General features: G+C 35.8%; 1 protein-coding gene across 1 annotated transcript; it reads left to right on the top strand.

The window, feature by feature from the left end:
• The first annotated feature begins 12,533 nt into the window (after nucleotides 1-12,533).
• LOC132546509 (thyrotropin-releasing hormone receptor-like) lies at nucleotides 12,534-22,034 on the top strand. Its single transcript, XM_060210226.1, has 2 exons — nucleotides 12,534-12,558; nucleotides 20,489-22,034. The coding sequence occupies exon 2, from the start codon at nucleotides 20,503-20,505 to the stop codon at nucleotides 21,754-21,756; it is 1,254 nt and encodes a 417-aa protein (XP_060066209.1). The 5' UTR covers nucleotides 12,534-12,558; nucleotides 20,489-20,502; the 3' UTR covers nucleotides 21,757-22,034.
• Nucleotides 22,035-22,518: the final 484 nt, after the last annotated feature.

Raw genomic sequence — 22,518 nt, 5'->3', positions numbered from 1 at the left:
AAAACATAGGAGTATACCAATATATTTGTACGTCCAGCTTTATATCGCACAAAGAAATATCCGATTTCTCAATGAGATAACTATGACGACCGCAAAATTTTACAATAATCTCCATCAACCTGCTTCTTTCGAAAATGTGTTACGAGCTTGTCCGTCATTTGACGACTTCTTACACGAAAATGACCTTGAATATCGAACCAACTGCGACATGTAAACACCATAGGATGGGGACGCAGAGAAGATGCTATCAAGAAATGGAAAATTTACAATAGGGAAATGTAAGTTATCACGCTTATACAGCTTGACGGAGAGCTTCGTTGCAGAAAAGGATCGAAATACGAGGCCTATGTTTGATTTCCAATTCTGGTGTGTATATACGATGGACGTGGTCAATAAAGTCAAGACGTCATCAGTATATGCGAATGTGAAATTATACCACTTTGCAAGGTCTTTGTGACCATTTTAGCTAAACTTTCAGTAAATCCTGCCTAATATGAAAGTCAGCTTACAAAGGGGCATAATCAGTACCGATAGGTATGTCAATAGTTTGTTGGAAGATCTTTACATCAAACACGACGAAGATGTTGTCATCTAGACTCTCGATTTTTTCATGATTTCGTCCACCGTATATTTCTTCTTTGATTTGAACGTATTTTTGACGAAAAAGCTCTGCAATATAGTTTACAACAATATACCTATAACGCCGTTCACCTCTCTCGTAGAGGAAAGCTCTCGTAAACAAGGGATCGAAGGGATGCTTTAAGTTCAGTATGGGGTAGGGTGGTGTGAAGGGTAGAAAAAATCGAACAGTCTTATAGAAAAGTTGTTTCTAGAGAGCGTTAACGACTGGTCAAAAGCCTTCTGGAATTCTTCAAAATCCTCAGACTATTAATTCCACTTCTTGAGTAAACAGTATCACAATAAGACTGTAACCCAGATTTAATAGTAGTAAGAATGGTAGTTTTGACAAAGGCTTGTTAAATAGACAGACGAACCAGCAATAACCAATAATATATCGAATATAAAGGATGGAGGTCCGTATCCTTATAATTGATACGCAATGAAAATGATTGTAATACCGAAGCATGATTCGCAAATATTACGTCTTTGGAAAGTTTGCGTAATGTATAGATGGGATTCCTTCTGTAACAGGCAAACCTAGTTCTTTTTATAAGCCGGAAATGTAATTATGTTGGCAAGCAAGGATCAATTTATCAGACACCTTATCTGCAGTCACAATAACATACCTGTCATGTAAATCTTGAAATGTCAGGATCGAGGAAAGCTGGTCTATATTTTGTTGTCCTTTTATATCTCAAGCTGCAATTTATTTTAAGAATTGGACCGAACGGGTTTAAGCCACGCAGGAAGTGAACCGCACGCAGCATGTTTTCGCTCTGATTCACCGATGATCTGGCGTAGTTTTCAACAGAGATTCATATTACAATTAACGGTCGGGGTTTCAAGATATCAAGGACCGTTCGTGAAAAGTTCTCGTGGCTTAATATTTTGAATAATACTTAAATCACCAATTACTATGTGTTCAGTAGGACCACAGTTATAAGCAGTTGTAGAACAAGAACTAATTGACGGAGGACTAGTTTCCAAGTCATCTACATTCTGTTATTACAGCGTTTTGAAAGTATGATGAAATGTTAGCATGAACAGATGTCTGGTGTAAAATATTGCTGATGTTTATAGCATCCACTCCCTTACTTGCAAGCACAATTTTCATAAATTGACGAGTTTTTGGAGAATCAAGGCCATCCGTGCGGACAGGTTTTAAAGGCCTGATTTGTGCCACATCATCAATAATTCAGATCAACAGATCACCAGAAGTATTATTAGCTGAATTCATTTGAATTTTTTGTAGCACGAGGAGAGGAAGCGAATATAACGTAGTTCGAACATAATGGACAACTAATGATTTCTGTAAAGTATCCATTAGATTTTTAAACGTGACGATATATAAGCTAGATTTATTGTAATGCCGTGGCTACGACTACGTTTAGTTTGAGGGGTGAAAAAAGTCAAAACGTTAGTGTTACTGCAACTAGAACTAGACAACGCGGTCATATGGCGCAACAGTGCCAAGAAATCTAACAACAAAGAAAACACTAATATGTGTAACTCGCACTCGATGAAACTAGAGCAATACTGTTTACGAACAAAAGAAACATCTATACACAAACTACTGAAAAGCTACAAGGAGATAAAATCTAATTGTTCCAGAAATGTCTTCTGCTTTATCAACAATATCCATCTTGCAAATATTGATCTAAATGCATCATTTATCTATCTAGTTATTGGAAAATCAACATCGAAATACACACATTTTAGCCTACGTATGAAAACCACATGTTTCACTATTGAACTTGATTCACGAATATAGATGTAAATAGCCAGTAGTAGGACGGTCTTTGCCTCGCGATGTCTACAATAACTAGCTTGAATAATAATCTTTGTCGTTCATCGCTGCCCATCACTTATTGAATTATCACTGGGAATTACAAAACACTTACAACTCATAACACCACTGAATGGGTAGACGTTTATAGGCGATAGATTGGTTGATTATATTATCCAATAGCTGTCTGTTAACCCCGAGAGTCTGCTTTTCACTCGTATGGTGTAGACATTGCTACCATCTTATTATCATAATTGTAATTTTGTTGTCTCGCGTACAGTTAAGAAAAGTTTACCTTCCTGGAGAATCGTAAAAGAGGAGTATAGACATTGGTCACCAAACCTCTCTAGTTAGCTCTGATCCAGTATCAAACATCCGTCGGAAGTTCAGCAATGAGAGATAAAACAAGTGTATGCTGCAATTTAACTTTTAATTGTTTTATTGAAAAACGCTGTTTACTTTCTGTGTCTTTTGTACAACCTTGCATCAAGGTCATCCAGGCTTGTCGTAACCTCCATACCACGTTTTAAGTACAGTTCAATATAAAAACATATACATGTAATAGACAATATTTGAAATTTTTTCAAAATTAAAATTATGAAATTCGTTGAATTCTAGGATAAACTCTCTAGCTGGATTTTGATATTTTAGTATATCTATACCCATTTGGGTTTTCTCAATCGCCATGCAATTCCGGCCCTTCACATCACTTAAGAGTCCTAGAAGGGCGAAACAGCTGTGTGCTGCAGTCTAATCCATTATTCGCCTCTGCTATGTCCTTCGTATTCCATTGAAAGTTACTACTCACGTGTGTGTCTTTTGTGCAATTTTCATCTCACACGAACGTGTCCTGTCTGAAAAGATCAGAAACTTCCCAAACTTCTCTAACGCACAAAAAACCCCAAAATATTGATACCATGTCTCTCAATTTTTTCGGTGATGAGTAGCAGTTGTCACTGGGGCACTTCCGTTAAGTTTATTCTGACGTAATCGTTGGTTTCCTGCCAACGTATCAAAGCATGGTTATGTAAAAAATATATCACCACGTCAGAAATGAGGACAAAATTACAAGTCGATCAGGCAAAGGAATAACAGCAACGGAAGTGATGTAATAACAAACGTCATACATTGTAACAAAATAAAGAAAATGTTGAAGTTGTTAGTTTCGAAATTCTGAAATGCATCAGACGTTCGTATTAACCTCGCAGCATCAGTTCCCACCAGGCCATAATAAATAGTACAGGTTATACTTTGGTGGTAGACATTTTTGACAGGATCTGTATTTATCTATCATTGCGGTACTCTTCAAATACGTCATGAACAATAACCCAATGCTATTTAAGTGTCATCATTTGGATGTCATAGTTGACTAGTCTCATGGCTGGAGATAATGAGTAAACATCGAGAGCTGAATCATTGTATTTCCCGTATTAAATTATTGAGAGAAGTCAATTGCCACTTCAAACGTATATAGAACAGTGACATGAAGACCACGAATTCTTTGTATTTCCTAAATTCATTTTGTACTTTAATGTTTTCTCCTATTGATCATCTTAAATTTTAAATACCATATACCAGATAGATAATTGAAATGTGGATAGATCAATGAACAAATATATGAAATCACTTCAGACAATTATTAACATTATGTTCATTGACAACTTTGACGCCCTATGTATTTTTTCATTTTGTTGGAATTGTTTCAATCTTAATTTCCCAATGTTGTCTTCTTGGTTTCAATAGTTTATATAATTGTCACTGATGAGTCATGTTTCAATACGTTTTACTTCTAGCGTCATTCAGGAGTCCTATTTTTCTACACTTTAGCCTCCTAGCGTCACTGAGGAGTCATAGGCTTCTATACGTTAGCCTCCAAGCGTCACTGAGGAGTCCAAGTTTTCTATACTTTAGCCTCATAGAGTCGCTGAGGAGTCTTAGGTTTCTATACTTTAGCCTCCTAGCGTCACTGAGGAGTCCTAGGTTTCTATACTTTAGCCTCAAAGCGTCACTGAGGAGTCCAAGGTTTCTATACTTTAGCCTCATAGAGTCGCTGAGGAGTTCTAGGTTTCAATAATTTACTCCGTATTGCTGACCAATCATTGATTTCAATACTAAACATTGATATCGTCACGGACAAGTTCTAGGTTTCAATTTTGTAGACTTCTGGACCTGGCGTGTCCTGATATAAAAAAAAATTCCAACATGGCAATATAATCATAATCCAAACTTAAGTTCAATAAATCGTAGGCAAAATGCAGACTCCTAAAGTACAAAGAAAATAAGATAAGGAAGAGTTTGCTTTTTCTGATTCATCGACAACACCCGCCATGTAAATCTTGATCAATCCAGGAATGTCACATTCTGAAACGAGATCAAGGTGTGAAATAACAAAACAAACAGACAAACTAATGAGCATCAAACACGTCTAGCTTCATATCACACACAGAAATTATAATTTTCTCAATGAGGTCAGTATGGCGACCATAAAACTTCCCCATGATTTTCATCTACCTGCATCTTTTGAACCCCTATGCTACAAATTTGTCGAGTTTGGTGGTAAGATCTTTCAACTATTGGCATACCTATGGGAACTAATTACGCTCATTCGTTGGCTGAGTCATTTTTGTTTCCATACGAGGCTGAATTTATTGAAGAGCTTATCAGAACAGATCAAAGACCTTGCAAAGTCGTTTAGTTTCACTTTCAGATATATTGATGACGTCTTGTCTTTAAATAACAAGAAATTTATACCCATCGTATATACTCAACAGAATCGGAAATCAAGGACACAACAGACTCTTCAACATCAGTAGCTTATTTCGATCTTTTCTTGCATCGAAATCAACATGGACAGCTTTCAACCAAGCTGTATGCTAAACGTGATGATTTCAATTGCCCTAATGTGAATTTTCCATTGATAGAAAGTAACATTCCTGCATCCTGAACCTTTGATCTGACCATATTGATTCAGTATCCATGGGCCTGTCACCAATATTTTTGTCCTCTCATTTTGTATTGTCTTTTACTAATTGGTCCTAGGTTTCGATATTTTCCACTCCTAACCTCCATGGCGAGTTATCCGATGACAAAACAGCAATATGATTTGTTCAATGGATTATTTAGTTAATCTGTATCTCTTTCCTTCATTGAAATGTGTTTTCCTCTGGTGGGAGTTGATTTTGACGATTCTTAAATCAACATAACTTAATTTCAATTTTCCAGGTAGAACATATTTCATTAATAGCGTAGCTCGGTGAAGAGAAAATAAAGTTCAAACCATGCATTTGTTTTAGTCGTTTACCTAAACGCCTACAAAGAAAATAAACACAATTATATTGTCATGAAATGTACCTATAACTTGTTATTATAGTTTGGTCGCGTCTCTGTATCTAAATAAAGCCGCTGTAGTTGTCATGAAATGTAAAAAGCTCTGTCACTGTGTTTGTGAATAATATCTCTCAGGTTTAAACAATTTCGTTAGAGCAAATTAACAGCTCAATTTATATCTCATTTACACTTATTCGTTTTACTAAACAATGATATAAATAAAACAACTGCAATTAGCAACAAGAATGCAAACAACTTTATGTCTGAAAAAATGTCAGTTTTCTGTCAAAATTCTTTCAGTGCTGTATCGTCGTACGATGCTAAATGCATTTATACTGTGGAGCTGTCTCAAACTAAGCATTATTTACTGAGATAAGTTTATTATCTTTTTTCTCTGTGTATGGGAATGGCTTAACATCATTTATCTAAACTCGGTAATCATATTTGTGAATTAGACCAGTTTTTGTGTCCCACATTGGATTGCTGCCTTGATACCAAACTCAATTTCTTTCCAGAGTTACAGTTCCTTATACTCATGTACAACTCTGTCAACGGCCAAACCAAATATCTTGAAAAAAAATTAGTGTAAGGAAAAACAACTCTGGAGAGATATTAAAGTCTTCACTCATAAAGTAATAAGGTTTTGCCTAACTTTACACTCACCGTAAGGTTGTTTAAAGAGTTAATGCCAAACTCTTTACTTAATCTAGTTTAGGAGACTTTGTTTAACTTTGCACTCACAGTAAGTTTTCTTTTCTAAAGTGTTTTCCTGACAGAATCAACGATCTCGGCAGATTGTTTCGTCCTTTTCCTACAACAGGCAGATATTCCGCATGGCTGTAGATCAACCTGAAGGTTTCGATTTTGCCCTATTATAAATTTTCATTTACATTTCCTGTTTCCTAAATCTATGATGTTAACATGCCACATATGAGTTGGTATTCCGTATCATGATCTCTGTGAAAGATGTCGACAGCTGACAGGTAAACTCACAACACAATGATGCGAAAGATGCAGGTTGATGAGAATTATGGGAAATTTTATTGCCAAAATAATGTTCTCATTTGAAAACAGAATACAATATGAAGTATAACATGTCTGATGTTAAATTATTGTGAGAACTAGCATGACTAAATCTTGATTCCAATCTAGTGTGATGAATTCAATTTTCCACTTCTGGATAATTACATACCTGCTTCCCCAATCATACATACACATGGTTCACACAATTAATGTGACGGGTAACTGCTGACAAAGCAATTACAATGAAAGTTTTTAGAGAAGCAGAATAAGGCATATTGTAGTGGAGCTGTTTATCTTGTTCTCGTTGGGACATAATATATTTCCGTGTCATCACTTTTGCTCTCGTTCAAACATTTACCAAAACAAAACACGGTTTGTGTATGTATATTTTTATTATCCTGTAATCATAGAGTTTAGCGTTTTATCAACTTTACACGAAACAAAACATTTTCGAAATTGCAGATTTTTATACATGTGTTGGTTGCCTACTTCATTATGTAGGAGCTCGTGTATTGTTAAGGAAAATGAACAAAGAATTTTGTCAGTACGGAATAATACATTTTCTTTACAGTAGAAACTATACATCTCCCAATGTATTTTGCTGACACCCGTAAGAGGCTGCCACATATAGGAGAGTGTATAAATGGAAGAACATCGAGACTTGACCCTCATTTGCATAAATTAATTTTGAGAATACGGTCACCAACTGCCATGTTTAAGTTTTGTATTTTCAGCTACCACCGTGATTTAAGTGATAACTGGTGCTCATTTGACTGCGATATTGGCACAAAACTATTCAAAAAGTGTTTGTTTGTCTCCGTTTTTTAACCCGTTTTTTACCCGCCATTTAACTTTGACCCCGACCACGAGCTTACTTTATTCGTAATTCGTATCTCGTTTACATAGGTGTATTGTTACTGCCAAGAAACTCTGGTACAGTTTGCCAATAACTCTGACTGTTAAGGAACGACAACTCTGGTAGAGATTGCCAATAACTCTGACTGTTAAAGAACGACAACTCTGGTAGAGATTGCCAATAACTCTGACTGTTAAAGAACGACAACTCTGGTAGAGATTGGCAAGCGTGGCGATCTGTTAGAAAATAACCCATCATTAAATTATCAAATTTATACATTTACTGGATTTTTTTAAAAAATTTAAACCGTATCCAAGAAACATTATATGCATTTTGCGCATTCCTTCAGTCTGCAAATCGGTTTTTCTTTCATGCTAATATGAAACTAAAAACATTCTTATCAAAGCTTAATTAATCAATATCTCTTACGGTACAATTAATAAAAGGAACGTTGAGTAATGTTAATATGATACCGACTCGAGTCTGATTAGACTTCCCTATTCACGAGGCAGATTTAATTAAATGATATAAAATATTGACTACGGTCTACATAATTCATGTTTTGTAGGAGATTAGGTTTTTTTCACTATATATAATCAACACACTTACGTATATATGTTATTCAGACAGAATATCATTATATTTGAAATTGAGTTCTTCATACAATTAATCTGTGTTGGTAAGAACATTGACCTAGAGTGTCCATTGAATACAATGTTCTTTATAGGTAATTACTTACCTACATATTGTAGACCCTATCTGGTACTTGGTTACTATGAGGTAAAACAACACATAGGCATTACCGATCAACTTTGATTTAAGCGAAAGATCTCAAATTAAGTTAGAAATGAAACATTGATAAGCGAGTTTCGGTATCATTTATTGTCGTTGAAACAAAAACATTTTAGAAAATATCTGTTATTTTGATTTCAAATTGAAAAATACTCATTATTTACTCGTGGGCGGATTGAAATTCAATAAGAATGTAAAATTATATCAAAGATGAAATCTGTAGGTGTGAAATACGTGTTTTGAACGTACTTATTAATGACGATTTTCCACCTGCATGTGGATTATATATGATTAATACAATGACACCTGCAATTCAGACAGTCCAACTAAATTCTGTTCGAGTAAGTTTTATGTAGTGGTAGAAAGGTGTATATATTTAGAAAGGTACCGAAATTTAGTTTTAAAAATACTTGAAACCATCTTTCATGCAACAGCATAAGTTGTTTTAGCGAGGATTAGCGAGAAACCTAAATTTACACTACCGTTCTGTGTCTTGATAAAGGATCAGATTGCCTCGAAAATTTGACATTTAACTTGTCTGTACTGTCTTTATTTCTTTGATCATGTATCTATTCCAGTAATACGCATTCAACAAACATTTGTTTCTTAGGATCCAGTACCAATATTGGACCACACCGTCGATATTACTAGGTTCTGTATAGAAAGGATTGTATTAAGTAGATAAAAAGGGTATGGCTTTAATTTGATTAGCCAGAAAGGATACGGTATTAAGTTTCATATACCGATAGAAAAGGTATAGTATTAATTAATTATGTAGATAGAAAGAGTATCGTGATCAGTTTTATATATAGATAGAAAGGCTATGGTAAATTAAGTTGATTATTGCAGAAAACGACGCATTCTTGCGGCCAATACACGAAGGAATGACTTGATACAGCCAATACGGGAAATGGTGCCTTGATACGGCCAATACAGGAAATGATGCCGTGATACGGCCAATACAGGAAGGGATGCCTTGATACGGCCAATACGGGAAATGGTGCCTTGATACGGCCAATACGGGAAATGGTGCCTTGATACGGCCAATACGGGAAATGATGCCTTGATACGGCCAATACAGGAAATGGTGCCTTGATACGGCCAATACAGGAAGGGATGCCTTGATACGGCCAATACGGGAAATGGTGCCTTGATACGGCCAATACAGGAAGGGATGCCTTGATACGGCCAATACAGGAAATGATACGGCCAATACGGGAAATGATGCATTGATATAGCCAATACGGGAAATGATGGCTTGATACGGCCAATACAGGAAGAGATGCCTTGATACGGCAAATACAGGAAGGGATGCCTTGATACGGCCAATACACGAAGGAATGCCTTGATACGGCCAATACGGGAAATGATGCCTTGATACGGCCAATACAGGAAGGGATGCATTGAGACGGCCAATACAGGAAATGATGCCTTGATACGGCCAATACGGGAAATGATGCATTGATATAGCCAATACGGGAAATGATGGCTTGATACGGCCAATACAGGAAGAGATGCCTTGATACGGCAAATACAGGAAGGGATGCCTTGATACGGCCAATATAGGAAGGAATGCCTTGATATAGCCAATACAGGAAATGATGCCTTGATATAGCCAATACAGGAAGGAATGCCTTGATACGGCCAATACAGGAAATGATGCCTTGATACGGCCAATACAGGAAATGATGCATTGATACGGCCAATACAGGAAGGAATGCCTTGATACGGCCAATACAGGAAATGATGCATTGATACGGCCAATACGGGAAATGATGTCTTGATACGGCCAATACGGGAAATGATGCCTTGATACGGCCAATACGGGAAATGATGCCTTGATACGGCCAATACAGGAAATGATGCCTTGATACGGCCAATACAGGAAATGATGCCTTGATACGGCCAATACAGGAAATGATGCCTTGATACGGCCAATACAGAAAATGAAGCCCTGCCACAATCAATTCAAGAAAAGACGCGTTACCACAGCCAATACAGGAAATGAAGCCCTGTCACAGTCAAGACAGGAAATGATGCGTTGTCACAGTCAAGACAGGAAATGACCCGTTGTCACAGTCAAGACAGGAAATTATATTACCCTAACTCGCATTGTTCAGTCATACTTGAGCAAGGATGTATTGATTTAAAACATTCAAATTAAGTTGTATGGCAGATTTTTTTCAGTAATGTAATGTTCGAAAGGAAATCCATTGAAGAGGCAACACAGCCCAAGAAACTTTGTACATCAATGAATCGACCGAAGCTATCGTTTTGTATACCGACATATTATAATTGAAAACGAAATATTTTCTCGGCGTGAACAAATCAAGATATTTTAATAATAACATCCTTCTGACATGCTAAGTCTCAACCATTGTGTCTCATTTCCTGTGAGAATCAATGCACCGCTCTGACAAATATAACGTCTATTCAACAAATTAATTACAATCCTTATTTGGTTTCTATCTGTGGTCGTGATCGTTAAGGTTATTTAATTTCTGAATAAACAAGGAAAATACATAATTGACCGGAAATGATAAGATTCGTGTCTTTTATACAGGTTCGTAGAAATTCTTTTAAAAAAGTAAGATTTTATTACGTCTTTACACGTTCCATTATGAATTAGAAAAAATCTAACCTCTAATATCTCATTCGGTTTCTCTCTCTATAAAGTGTGTCTAATAGTCAAGTCGGAGAGGATGGTCAGCTTATCTGCTAAATAAAATATACAACATTTACAATCGATAATCCGGGCGATTTGTTTACATGCATACTGTTTTACTATTGTATGAAAAAATACTGGAGACGTTTCAGTGAGTTGATATTGACTCGTGTTTCCTTGATTGGTGTCCATAATGTGATAAATTGGTATGTCTAGGCTGTTAACAGAGCCACGGGTATTGTATACTCAGCATCTACGCACCATGCTATAACTATCATAGAAAATGGCGGTCATTACAGCTCAACTGATTGTGTATCACGGGTTTTCTACTTGGAAAGCATCAATCTACAAAGTGGACATCGCGATATGAAATCTAATTGTTTGACCCGCGCCGATCGTACAACAGAGCGGTCATCTACCATCGCCTACTTAATGAGGTGAAAGAATTTATTTTTCTTTTCATCGTCATATCTCGTGGTATGATCTAACAGAGGTGAGACAGGATTTCGTCTCGCGCGTGTTTACCCTTCTTTTCGCTGACGTTATAGTGTTTTTATTATCAATACTTCGGTATTGATGCGATTCTTTTTGTCACCTTCTCTATATACAAGAAAAACGTTTCAGGTTGGCAACATTGGATGACATTTACATGACAGCTATCCAGCCTATCTAAAGATAAATGGTAGCAATTCAATTTATACTTTACACTGAAGAAGTCACCTTCATCCCATTTCCCCGCGAAATACAAGGCCTAAATAAGAATAGCTGGTGTGATGACTTTTTTCCATTATAATCTGTCAAATTGATACGAAAAAAGAAAAGAATTTCTGTTGATATTATCCTTGTCAGATTTCAACACCTACCAATTAATGCCTTTGACGGCGTGTGTCTCCACAATACCTTTATTTGAATTGTCCCCTGACGGATTAGACGAAGCCACCTTTAACTGACTGTATCACAATAGTCCCTTTCTAGGACCTAACCTTGATGGTTGCGTGATATTTTCTTTAACGGAAATGACATCTTAACAAAGTTAAACAAAATCCTAACAATAAGGATGTAGTTTGTGATAACAAATGGTGCAGAAAATGTGTTTCGATTCATTGCAGTTGATTAACTAGAAACATTTCACGATTGATTAATACGTCTAGCTATTGTTTCAGAAAACAGGACGTTTGAAAGGTCATGCTCGCGCACGCAGAGTTCACTTTAATGTACAACATCTAATGCAGGATATCCCCAGATTCATGGAATCTATGTTTTTTTTTTGTTTTAGTACGGTCGTGAAATATCTGCGGTCGAGCTACTGTTAGGATTAGATTGAAATTTATACATTTTGCATTAATTTTCTTTGAAACTTTTTATCTTGCAGTCCAAGGGGGCCTGAAGACCTTAGACAAACCCCGATGAACCTTAAAACGGAGTAATCGAATATGACTATCAAGAAGTCACTTAATACAATGTATTTCTCCTACAAGTGCTCGTTCTGTAAGTATACTATTTATTACAATGCTTGGAAGCAGCATGAGACAGGAATCAAATAATTTATATGACCTTAAAATATTTCAAATTGAATATTGACGCTTTATGAATCGCGACACTGAGCCCGCCCAGACCATATCTCCTAATTTATAGAATCGACGTTTAAACATAGACATCACTCTATATGGGGATCAATGAAAAAATCAACAAACTCAAGAAATACGTAGAGACTTTATTAAACAATTACTACTTGCTGTCGTTGGAAAACAATTTTTTCCTGTCCCATTACCGTCAGTCATCAAACCACAAACCGACATTCCTGTTATTATACAGCCGTGTTTACTGGAGATACCACAGCGATAGGTAGAGGATAGGGACGTGTCAAGACAATATACTATCACAATGGCCGTTCTGTCAAACCGGTACCACCACACATCCTTCTAATTACTCTGATAACGAATAAAGTGCCGAAAGAAATAGAAAGTAATGTGACAGTCACATGACAGCACAAAGGGTTGTTATTCCTCGTGGTGAGTAAAATATTGACGATTGAAGTTAATAAAGATTAACAGCGAGATTCATACAAGTGTTTTACGGCGTCGTAACAGTTACAAGGATACACTCGGAAACTTGTCTGGCAGGACTGAAACACAGAAACAATTATAACGCTACTTAACTCGGTTATCGAGAACTAACCAAGACATTAAACGACGTCACATAAGGCAAACACTTTTCATGTTTAATCAAGCGCTCTCGTTACAAAGACAATGGCCTTAGCTTAAAGTCTATGTTGTATGTTCTTTCCGTCACAAAAATCGACCATGAAGGTTATCAGTGTCGTGTGATAAATAGAGAGCCTTACCTATGTTTCTATTTCACATTTTATAAAACAGAGCCGTATAAAACTTTTTTTAAAATTCTACAATGCCGCTATGATATGTATCATAAATGAATTTCTCTTTCACGATTATGGGTATTTGTTCAATGTACCAGTTTTAGTGTGTGGTGACATACACATGATTTTGGGTAATTAGTTTAAAGTTTAGGGGCGTTGTTATATAAAGATAACCTATACGTTTTAAGAAGTTGTTGATTTTACAGAGCTTCTGCAAAATGAAATGGTCATGGCAAGTTTAATCAATTTCATACGAAATGATAACGAATATGATACATAATGTTTATCACATCACCTCGATGCAGCATTTTATTATATTAATATAAAATCTTAATTATCATTATCTTATTCCATTTCACTTTCATTGGTGATGTCGCAATAGAATCGGATAAAAGATGATATTCAACCAGTCAAAACTCTGATAAGTCATATCACATGTGTGTGAAAAAGAACTTTGTTGTATTGGCTGTTAGTGCAATTATGAGAGCTTAGTTATGTTATGTGATACTTTTGCAATTATTTTTTTAACCAGTTTAATGGTTGTGGCCATTCAGCTGGTATGGAGCAAAGTCTGAATATGCAATCTTTTGTGTTTGTGTTACATTTTAAAACTTACACTAGAAGAATAGTCCCTAAACTATTAGGTAGTTGATGTCCTCTTCTGATGCTATTGTCGTAAGCTGAAGTGTTGCTGGTCAGTATTTTCCCCGAGAAATGATATGAGAATGTTGTCAATGTCTGGTTTATTTCAATTTCATGTGATAAGCACTTAAAACATTGTCTATACTTCCTATACAGCTGCTCGATTGATCTGCCTCAAAGTATGCAAAGGGACATCATTGGTAATGCATGTCTCTATGTTGACATTTGGTAATGTGTGTACTTAATAAGAAAGTGCTAGATATCTGATATAACCGATCAGACTTCATCAATATCAACTTTAAGTAGCTGTTCCCTGGTGTCTAATGCTGTCAAAACAACTTAGAATAAACATGTCAAATATCAAATCTGCGGAGAAAGAAAAATCGGTCAAGTTTGGAACATTATTTGCTCTCTCTTCTTTCACGTACTAATTACACCATGACAAATGATTTTCAGCAACACAATGTTCACATTTTTCTGATTTAGTGTAAAATTGATTGGATGAAGATAGTGTTACCCCCTGTACTGACTGGGTCTCTCATGCAGATACTCTCGCGCTGTTAATTGATTTTTGTTTTTCTATTTACATAATACAATACTTATCCAAAGTTATTTATAAAACAAATTGAGACACGCTAACTGGTCTTTTATTTTCCTTCTATTCTATATTTGATCACCAGTCGGACTGATTGATAATGATGACAGTCAGGGAGGACATCAATTCTCTGAATAACAAACACATTAATAAAATACATAAAGTGTTAAGTCTTAAGTACATTAGCAGGCAAATAAAATCGAGGGAGTTCCCATAATCAATGTCGGACGAAGGAGGCAACATACGGTATTTGCATAAAAAAACGATTCATAAAAAGAGAGATAAACACACATCCTGTAATAAGGGCTTGAAATGACACCAGCAAGAGAGATACACTTCATAACAAGGTGTGTCACGAGTCAAATTATGTTCAATGTGTTCATGCAATTAAAAACGTTCGATAACTTACCTCTTTATTGTGTGTATGTGACGTGTTTCTATTTCCACGTCTTTTACATCCGTTATATCGTATTACGCAGGCTTTGTTAATTTATTATGATATAAAATTATCGATAATATAACAATACAGTTTCATTTGCAGCTTTTTAGTCATTATATAAAGGTGACGCCTAGATAGGTCACAGCTGTGGATAATACAATCAAATTTAGAGTAACTGATAAAAATAATATCCAATTGTTGACAAAGCAAGAGAAAGATAAGTGGGAAGTATTTCGGTGAAACCGGTGTTCGAAATAAAAACCAACATAATACGCTTATATAAATGTCGTTTGACAGCGTTATAAACTTGCACAATTTCAGTCAGTGATAAGGAGAAAAGTTATAAATAGATCGAGAATATAAAGTAACTTGTATAATACCGTTGTGTGATGTCAACAAGAGTTTTTCTTTTTGTGACGTCATAGTAATTAAGAGGTTAGTGTTCTGCATAATGCTGTAAAAAGAGCTTGTTTATTTCAGTATCATTATTACTGTAGAAACTGTTTATATGATAAATTCTTAGTGTAACGTAACGTTGCTGATGGAGACGTGAAATGAACTTACGTAGTTGTCAATGTGCTTTTGACGGTTTTTTTTTTCATTGTATTTACATCGAATATTTGTGAGAAAATATTATTTCCCTCAGGTCAGTCAGAAGTAAAAACTGTGAATGATAATTAATAGATTCTAATGTATTATTAAGAATGATTTGATATATTTATGCAACATTATCAATACATTTCAATTTATCAGGCTTAATATTAACTACCAAGCATAACCCCGAGGAAAGAGATTAACCACCACTATGTCCACTTTACCGATAAATTGCAAAGTGACAGTTTTATAATTCACAGAGTTGGTGTAGATGTTGATAACTAGGATTAACACTTGAATCAATTTCAGCTCTATTTGGGTAAATATAGGTATTAACTTTATAATATATAAAGGCTTACATGTACATCAAACATCCCAGACAACTCTACTCTATAGATACGGAAATCCTAGCCGTAGGAACATAATACTATTAAATCTTATATTTTTCCTGAGGGTCAAATTTCGTGGGTTTTGGAAAATACACATTTTGTTAGCACTTGATTCTGTGTTAAGATCATGCTCTTGAAATACACTAGTCCCATAATCCATGTCAGCTTTTATCTGCTTATCATTTCATGGACATATAAATTTGTGAATTTAGTATACGAATGAATTAAATGAAAATAAATTGCAAAGGAACACTTTTGATATTACAGTAGGCCCTGTTTATACAATTCTCTCCCTTTAAGACAAAGACTGTCTTGATAAATACATTGGTTAACTTTTTTGTGCTCTTATAACCGCAAAAAAGATTTAAAGTTATTGATCAACTATACGGACAACGGTTGTATGTTAACATAACATCAGGGCATGGAAGGCTCTTAAACATCAGCCACTAAACTAGATATATATATATATATACTAGCAGTACATCTATTGGTGCCGCTTTTCACTTAACTGCACGTCAAGTGTGATTTCATTTTCTATACACTAGTAATCATGTTTTCTAAACTAATGGATAATGCATGTCGCAGTTGATTCAATATTCGTTTTCCCCATTATTGTGATGTTGAGGTGAAGGGAGACATTCAACACATGATTTTTAACTAGTTCTTTCTAACTACTTATCATAACTAACTTGTAATATTGTGACGTAAATTAAACTTTCTTATAAACTGTTCTATTTCAAAAGTATATTTAGACCAGCCGTGACTTTCTAAAGATGCATATTGTACATGAAGGTGTTGAAGTCGCCATTATGATGGTTTCGCTGTGTGTTATGAAGTATTTGATGTTCGTTAGTATGTCTGTTGATTTTGTTGTCACCAACATTTCTCATTATATTTTGACACGAATTACATGTAGGGTATGAGGAAAATTTTACATCTCCGGCTTACCTGATCTCATTATCTACAAACGTGATTTCAATAGCTTTCGAGTGAATCTTCCTTTCATTTTGTTCATACATTGATTCCGTTTCTCTACAATATCCATTATACAAACAATCCATCTATGAACAGGATTTCATGAAAGTAAAATTGAACATGTTCTTTTGATTCGCTTTCTGCATCGATCTCTTACTTCTGACATAATATGTTAACGTTGAAGTCGGAAGTGTTCTCCCTTTTAGTTTAACCGCTGACATGACTTACTAGGATTTACCAAGATTTACATGGCGATTATCGTCGATGAACCATCAGACGCTTACTCTTCCGGAACACGAGACTTACTAGGATTTACCAAGATTTACAGGGCGATTATCGTCGATGAACCATAAGACGCTTACTCTTCCGGAACACATGGTCTTATTCTCCTTTTACTTTTCCAGGATTCTTCGTTTAAATCTTTTGCCTTAGTTTAATTGAAACTGACTTTGAAATCGGTTTCAAATTATGTTGACATGTTGCTATTTTCTGTGGCAAAGCATCATTACTATTGTTCCGCCAGTTGAAGAAATCGTTCTCTAAATGCTAAGTTAAGAACCAGATGTTATACTCACGTGAAACACTTTGTCAATTTAGTTAGTAAATCATTAAACACATTTGAGAAATAAACGACCTGCTATATCACTGTTTCACAAATATTGATAAGCAACTACAGGATTCTTGAGACAATCTATTGACATGGTGGATTGTCGATGAAACAACAGACAATAATCCTGAGAAACACCTGGGCCCGTATTCATGAAACCGTTCTCATGCTCAGGCATGAATTTTGTGCTCAAGTTGTATATCTTTCTTTGGTTAAAAATGAATAAAAACGGCTGATTTTATCAAAGATTTGAAAATATTTTGAAAGGACTTCAAGCCAAATGCTGTATTCAATATTTATATTTGACAAAACTCATGCTTGAGCTTGAGAACGTTTTCATGAATACGGGCCCAGATCTTTATATCCTTGTACTCTTTCGATCTTATTTCGTTTCATTGACAAGTCGATATTTTCAATTAACAATTTGATCTTCGAGGTCTTTTCAAAGTATCTTTTCAACTGCAAGAGAAACTAAATTTCAATTCATTGGAGAATTATAGGAATACGTTACCAGAAATAACAAGGACGTTTTACTGGTAATTCACTAAACAGGTGTAAAAGATGTACTCTTCCGATGAAATAACTTTTATCACGTCACAGATGAGTATTGAGTGCGCTTAATCTCGGGAGGAGCTTAATTATATTCTATTGATCATGTTACGGAGACTTCAAATTTATACTTTCAGCCTAATTAGTTAACATACTAGTCTACCAGTTTTACCTGCTTATTAAACTCGCAGTTTATGGACAGCCTCATACAATAATCTGAAGATTCTTTAATTGATGTGATTTTCGTGATTTACACACAAAAAAAACTTGAAGTGAAAGGGATGTTTAATTTGTTATGAAAGGACACTGTCCTGTTTTTTTGTTATTGGTTTTATCCCTTCCTCAAAAATACTTTTAAATAGCTAGAAGATTCTTGAAAATATCAGCTTGTACATTAAAAGGATTGTCCAGATTGCTTTGCTCTTTTTGACTATGCGAAGTAACGAGTGTCGAGGCGATAATTCTTCACACTTCAGAATTTCTGGCTCTGATGTTCGTATAACCTTGATTTTAGCTGTCATTACTTTCCATGATTTAGCATTTACGCTGACGTGTAGTAATGAGTTATACTATAACAAATACTTGTGAATAGGACAAAGAAGGAGATTATTATTTTGGAGATGTAAACCGATATTCCTTGTGGTGATAGCGCACTCTAATATTCCAACGGTCAAGGTGAAATTGATTAATTAGCGACAGTCACTACAGCTGTGATGGCCGTGGGGATTACATCTGGTCATTGATTTCACAGTTGCATATCTACCACGAAGAGCTTGATTCTACAGCTTCGTCGCTTCATCATTACTGTCGTAAAACAATTCAAATTGAGTGCATTAAATGTAAACCATTCAGTGAGATCTTCATCGAGTACTGGAACATCAACAGAAGGAAAGTTATTTTACAGAAATAGGGAATATTTCTCGTACTGTTTGTAACTAAAGGAAATATATTCCACAGACACAGCGTATTTTTCATATTAATGGCGATTTCCTAGACGACAACGTAGTAAGTAACAATCTTATGGATACAAGAGAGGAAACTTTCACGAATTATAAAGCCTGTTTTACTTTGAGTAAATGCAGTATAAGGTAACAGCTCATGATCTGTCTATAACGAGATAGTTGAAGCAAATTCTGTTCCTTTTCTGAGAGATCCTTGTTAGTTTTAGTAAACACACACTGACCGTAAGGATAATGAACATGTGACAAGTCCTCGCTTTGAGATTGAAATGAGCGTTACTGACTAGAAATACCATATTTATTGAAGGAATATCATCTACGTATTTCATAATTTTAAACGACCGCATGCCTTGTGTAGAATGTCTTTTACCTTGTTGACTTGACATACCGCTATCGGATAACTTCATATGTGTTCTGTTTTTGTGTGTTATATTTAATTATGTCTATTTTAGTTTTAGTTTGTTTTCCAATATGATACAGGAGCTGTTTGCGTTGTCATATCTATTCGCCAACTCCTATGTCACTCCATCCCATATTCTTGGGTTTGGCCATTTGTTTTCCAATTTACGTCACAGACAACATCTAATAGATCTTGAATTAAGTTGATAATTTTTTTCTTCCTTTTTTTAAAATCTAGATTGTTTTTAACTTGCTATATTTGTTTCCTATATCGTAACGTATGGGGATTATGATTATATCAAACTCTTTATGAGACCGAGTTACCAGCCCAAGGTAGGCTGTAATATCAAAATAATAATACAATACCCTCTTTATATAACTTGATAACTTCAGTTCTTTCTCCATTGTCATCTCTTGTATAATTACCAGGCTTTCAGAGAAAATAATGATACTAGCCGTTTTTATTCATCTTTTTCTGGTATTACAAATATCGTCTCACGCCCTGGTGTTTCTTCCAACTCTTCGGTAACTTTTACATAGCAACATGCATAGATTTAGTGATTAAATATTGATGTTATTAATGTGTAACATGAGACTCTAATTGGTCGGTAATGCACGTTACATACACGTGAGGGTACGTGAGTATGAAAACTGATTTGTAACAGTACGTCATACACTGTACTAGTTGACGTTAAGTTACAAAATGTGTCATTATTTGTCATGTTTACCGAAACAATATTTTTTTCTGTGCGACTTCTTTACTACATTTCTACTATTATAATGGAATTGACCACATTCTGCAGGTGTTTTTTAATACATTAATTTCTTTATTACAGTTCTACTTTTGTCGCACTACTCTTTCCACGTCAATAATGTTTGATATACGTCTTCAGTTTCAGATGCCTAAATGGACGAGAGGGTGGATATATATAACTCTAACATCTCCGTTGTATTAGCAATTCTTCACCAGTTCCTCGATAGCAACAATGTGTCCATACCGGATGAGGATCTCACCAGTGAACAAATTCTGGACTACTTGCAGTTAGCCGGCATCATAACTGAGCCTCAGAAAGCCGTGAGCACGGATGACTTGAAAAGTTATAAGGAGTATCGTATACATACCATAATGGCAATGTACATGCCTCCAGTAATACTCTTTCTTGGAACTGTAGGTAATGTCATGTCATTTCTAATTCTTCGGCACAAAACGATGAACCGGATGTCAACCAATACATTCCTTGCTGCTTTGTCGGTAGCAGATTCGTTTGTTTTACTGATCGGGTTATTCCGGAATTGGTTAGGGGAGATAACTCAAATCGATTTACAAACAGAATCACGTTTGTTGTGTAAACTGATCACGGTACTTGGCTACAGTACAAGTCAGTATTCAGTATGGTTAATAGTGGCAGTTACCGTAGAACGGTACATAGTAGTATGTCATCCATTGAGGGCCTCGTACTTTTGTAACATTCCCAGAGCAAGGAAAGTCGTGTGTCTACTCGCATTGCTATTCCTCACTATCAATATTCATTTATTATGGACGGTAGATTTAAACGAAGAAATTTATAATGACCACGTTGTGTATAAGTGTGAAGGTGCCTTATCACACGGACGCCTGGTGAATGACATTTGGCCATGGATAGATGCCTTGCTTTATTCTTTCTCGCCTACACTAATCATCGTCATGTTAAATATTATGATAATTCGGCAGGTTATAAAAGCCACGTATGGTCGGGATGAGTTACAAAATGGCTCTCTGATGAAATCTGAGAGCCGGCGTTGTACGAAAGACGGCAATACGAAGCTAACAGTCATGTTATTGACGATATCGTTTACTTTTCTAATAACTACGATACCGATGAATATTGTCATGATTGTGACTCGCGTCTGGCAGGAGGACTTCAAATATGACGCCGCCCTGTTGGCCAAGTGCTGGTTAGTGAGAACAATCGCTGAGTTGCTAATGTACCTGAATCATTCCATTAATTTTTTTCTGTATTGTGCTACCGGTCAAAAATTCCGTAACATTGTGTTCAGAATGGTGTGCCGACGGTCAAACTCCAATACGTCCAACGTTTCTGATCACAGTCAGCATATTTATTGCTCAAGGACAAATGTTAATGCTTGTAGTCATAAATCAGTTAACGAAACTGCACTATAGGCTGTGGTAGTCTGCTACAGGCTGTCTAGAGAGTGTTAAGGCTGTGGTTGTCTGTTACAGGCTGTCATAGAGAGTTTATATGCTGTGGTAGTCTGTTACAGGCTGTCTAGAGAGTGTTAAGGCTGTGGTAGTCTGTTACAGGCTATCTAGAGAGTGTTAAGGCTGTGGCAGTCAGTAACAGGCTGTCATAGAGAATGTATAGGCTGTGGTAGTCTGTTACAGGCTGTCATAGAGAGTTGATAGGCTTAGGTAGTATGTTACAGGCTGTCATATAGAATGTATAGGCTGTGGTAGTCTGTTACAGGCTATCATAGAGAGTGTTAAGGCTGTGGTAGTCTGTTACAGGCTGCCATAGAGAGTGTTTAGGATGTGGTAGTCTGTTACAGGCTGTCATAGAGAATGTATAGGCTGTGGTAGTCTGTTATAGGCTGTCATAGAGAATGTATAGGCTGTGGTAGTCTATTACAGGCTGTTATAGAGAGTTAATAGTCTGTAGTAGTCTGTTACAGACTGTCATGGAGAACGTTTAGACTGAGGTTATCTGTTCAAACTATGATAGAGGGTTTGTACAGGGTGTCATACTTTATACAACTACAGGCTTTCGTAGTGTATTTGAAATTCTGTTTTTCTCAGTGTGGATTATTATAAAGTGATAGTATTTATTGTATCTTTGTAAAATTATACCATCATAAGATAACAGTAATTGTGATACATGGGATTTGAACCATTAATTAATGGATGCCCTTACCAGAGATCAACACC

This window comes from Ylistrum balloti, unplaced genomic scaffold (genome assembly GCF_031769215.1).
Source record: "Ylistrum balloti isolate Yb309-2 unplaced genomic scaffold, AGI_CSIRO_Ybal_v1 Utg369892, whole genome shotgun sequence".
Classification (NCBI taxonomy): Eukaryota; Metazoa; Mollusca; class Bivalvia; order Pectinida; family Pectinidae; genus Ylistrum; species Ylistrum balloti.
This window is presented reverse-complemented; position numbering and strand designations above follow the sequence as displayed.

Bases quoted from the DNA above. Each gene is read 5' to 3' on its own strand.
- LOC132546509 (XM_060210226.1), top strand. From the start codon at position 20,503: ATGGACGAGAGGGTGGATATATATAACTCTAACATCTCCGTTGTATTA.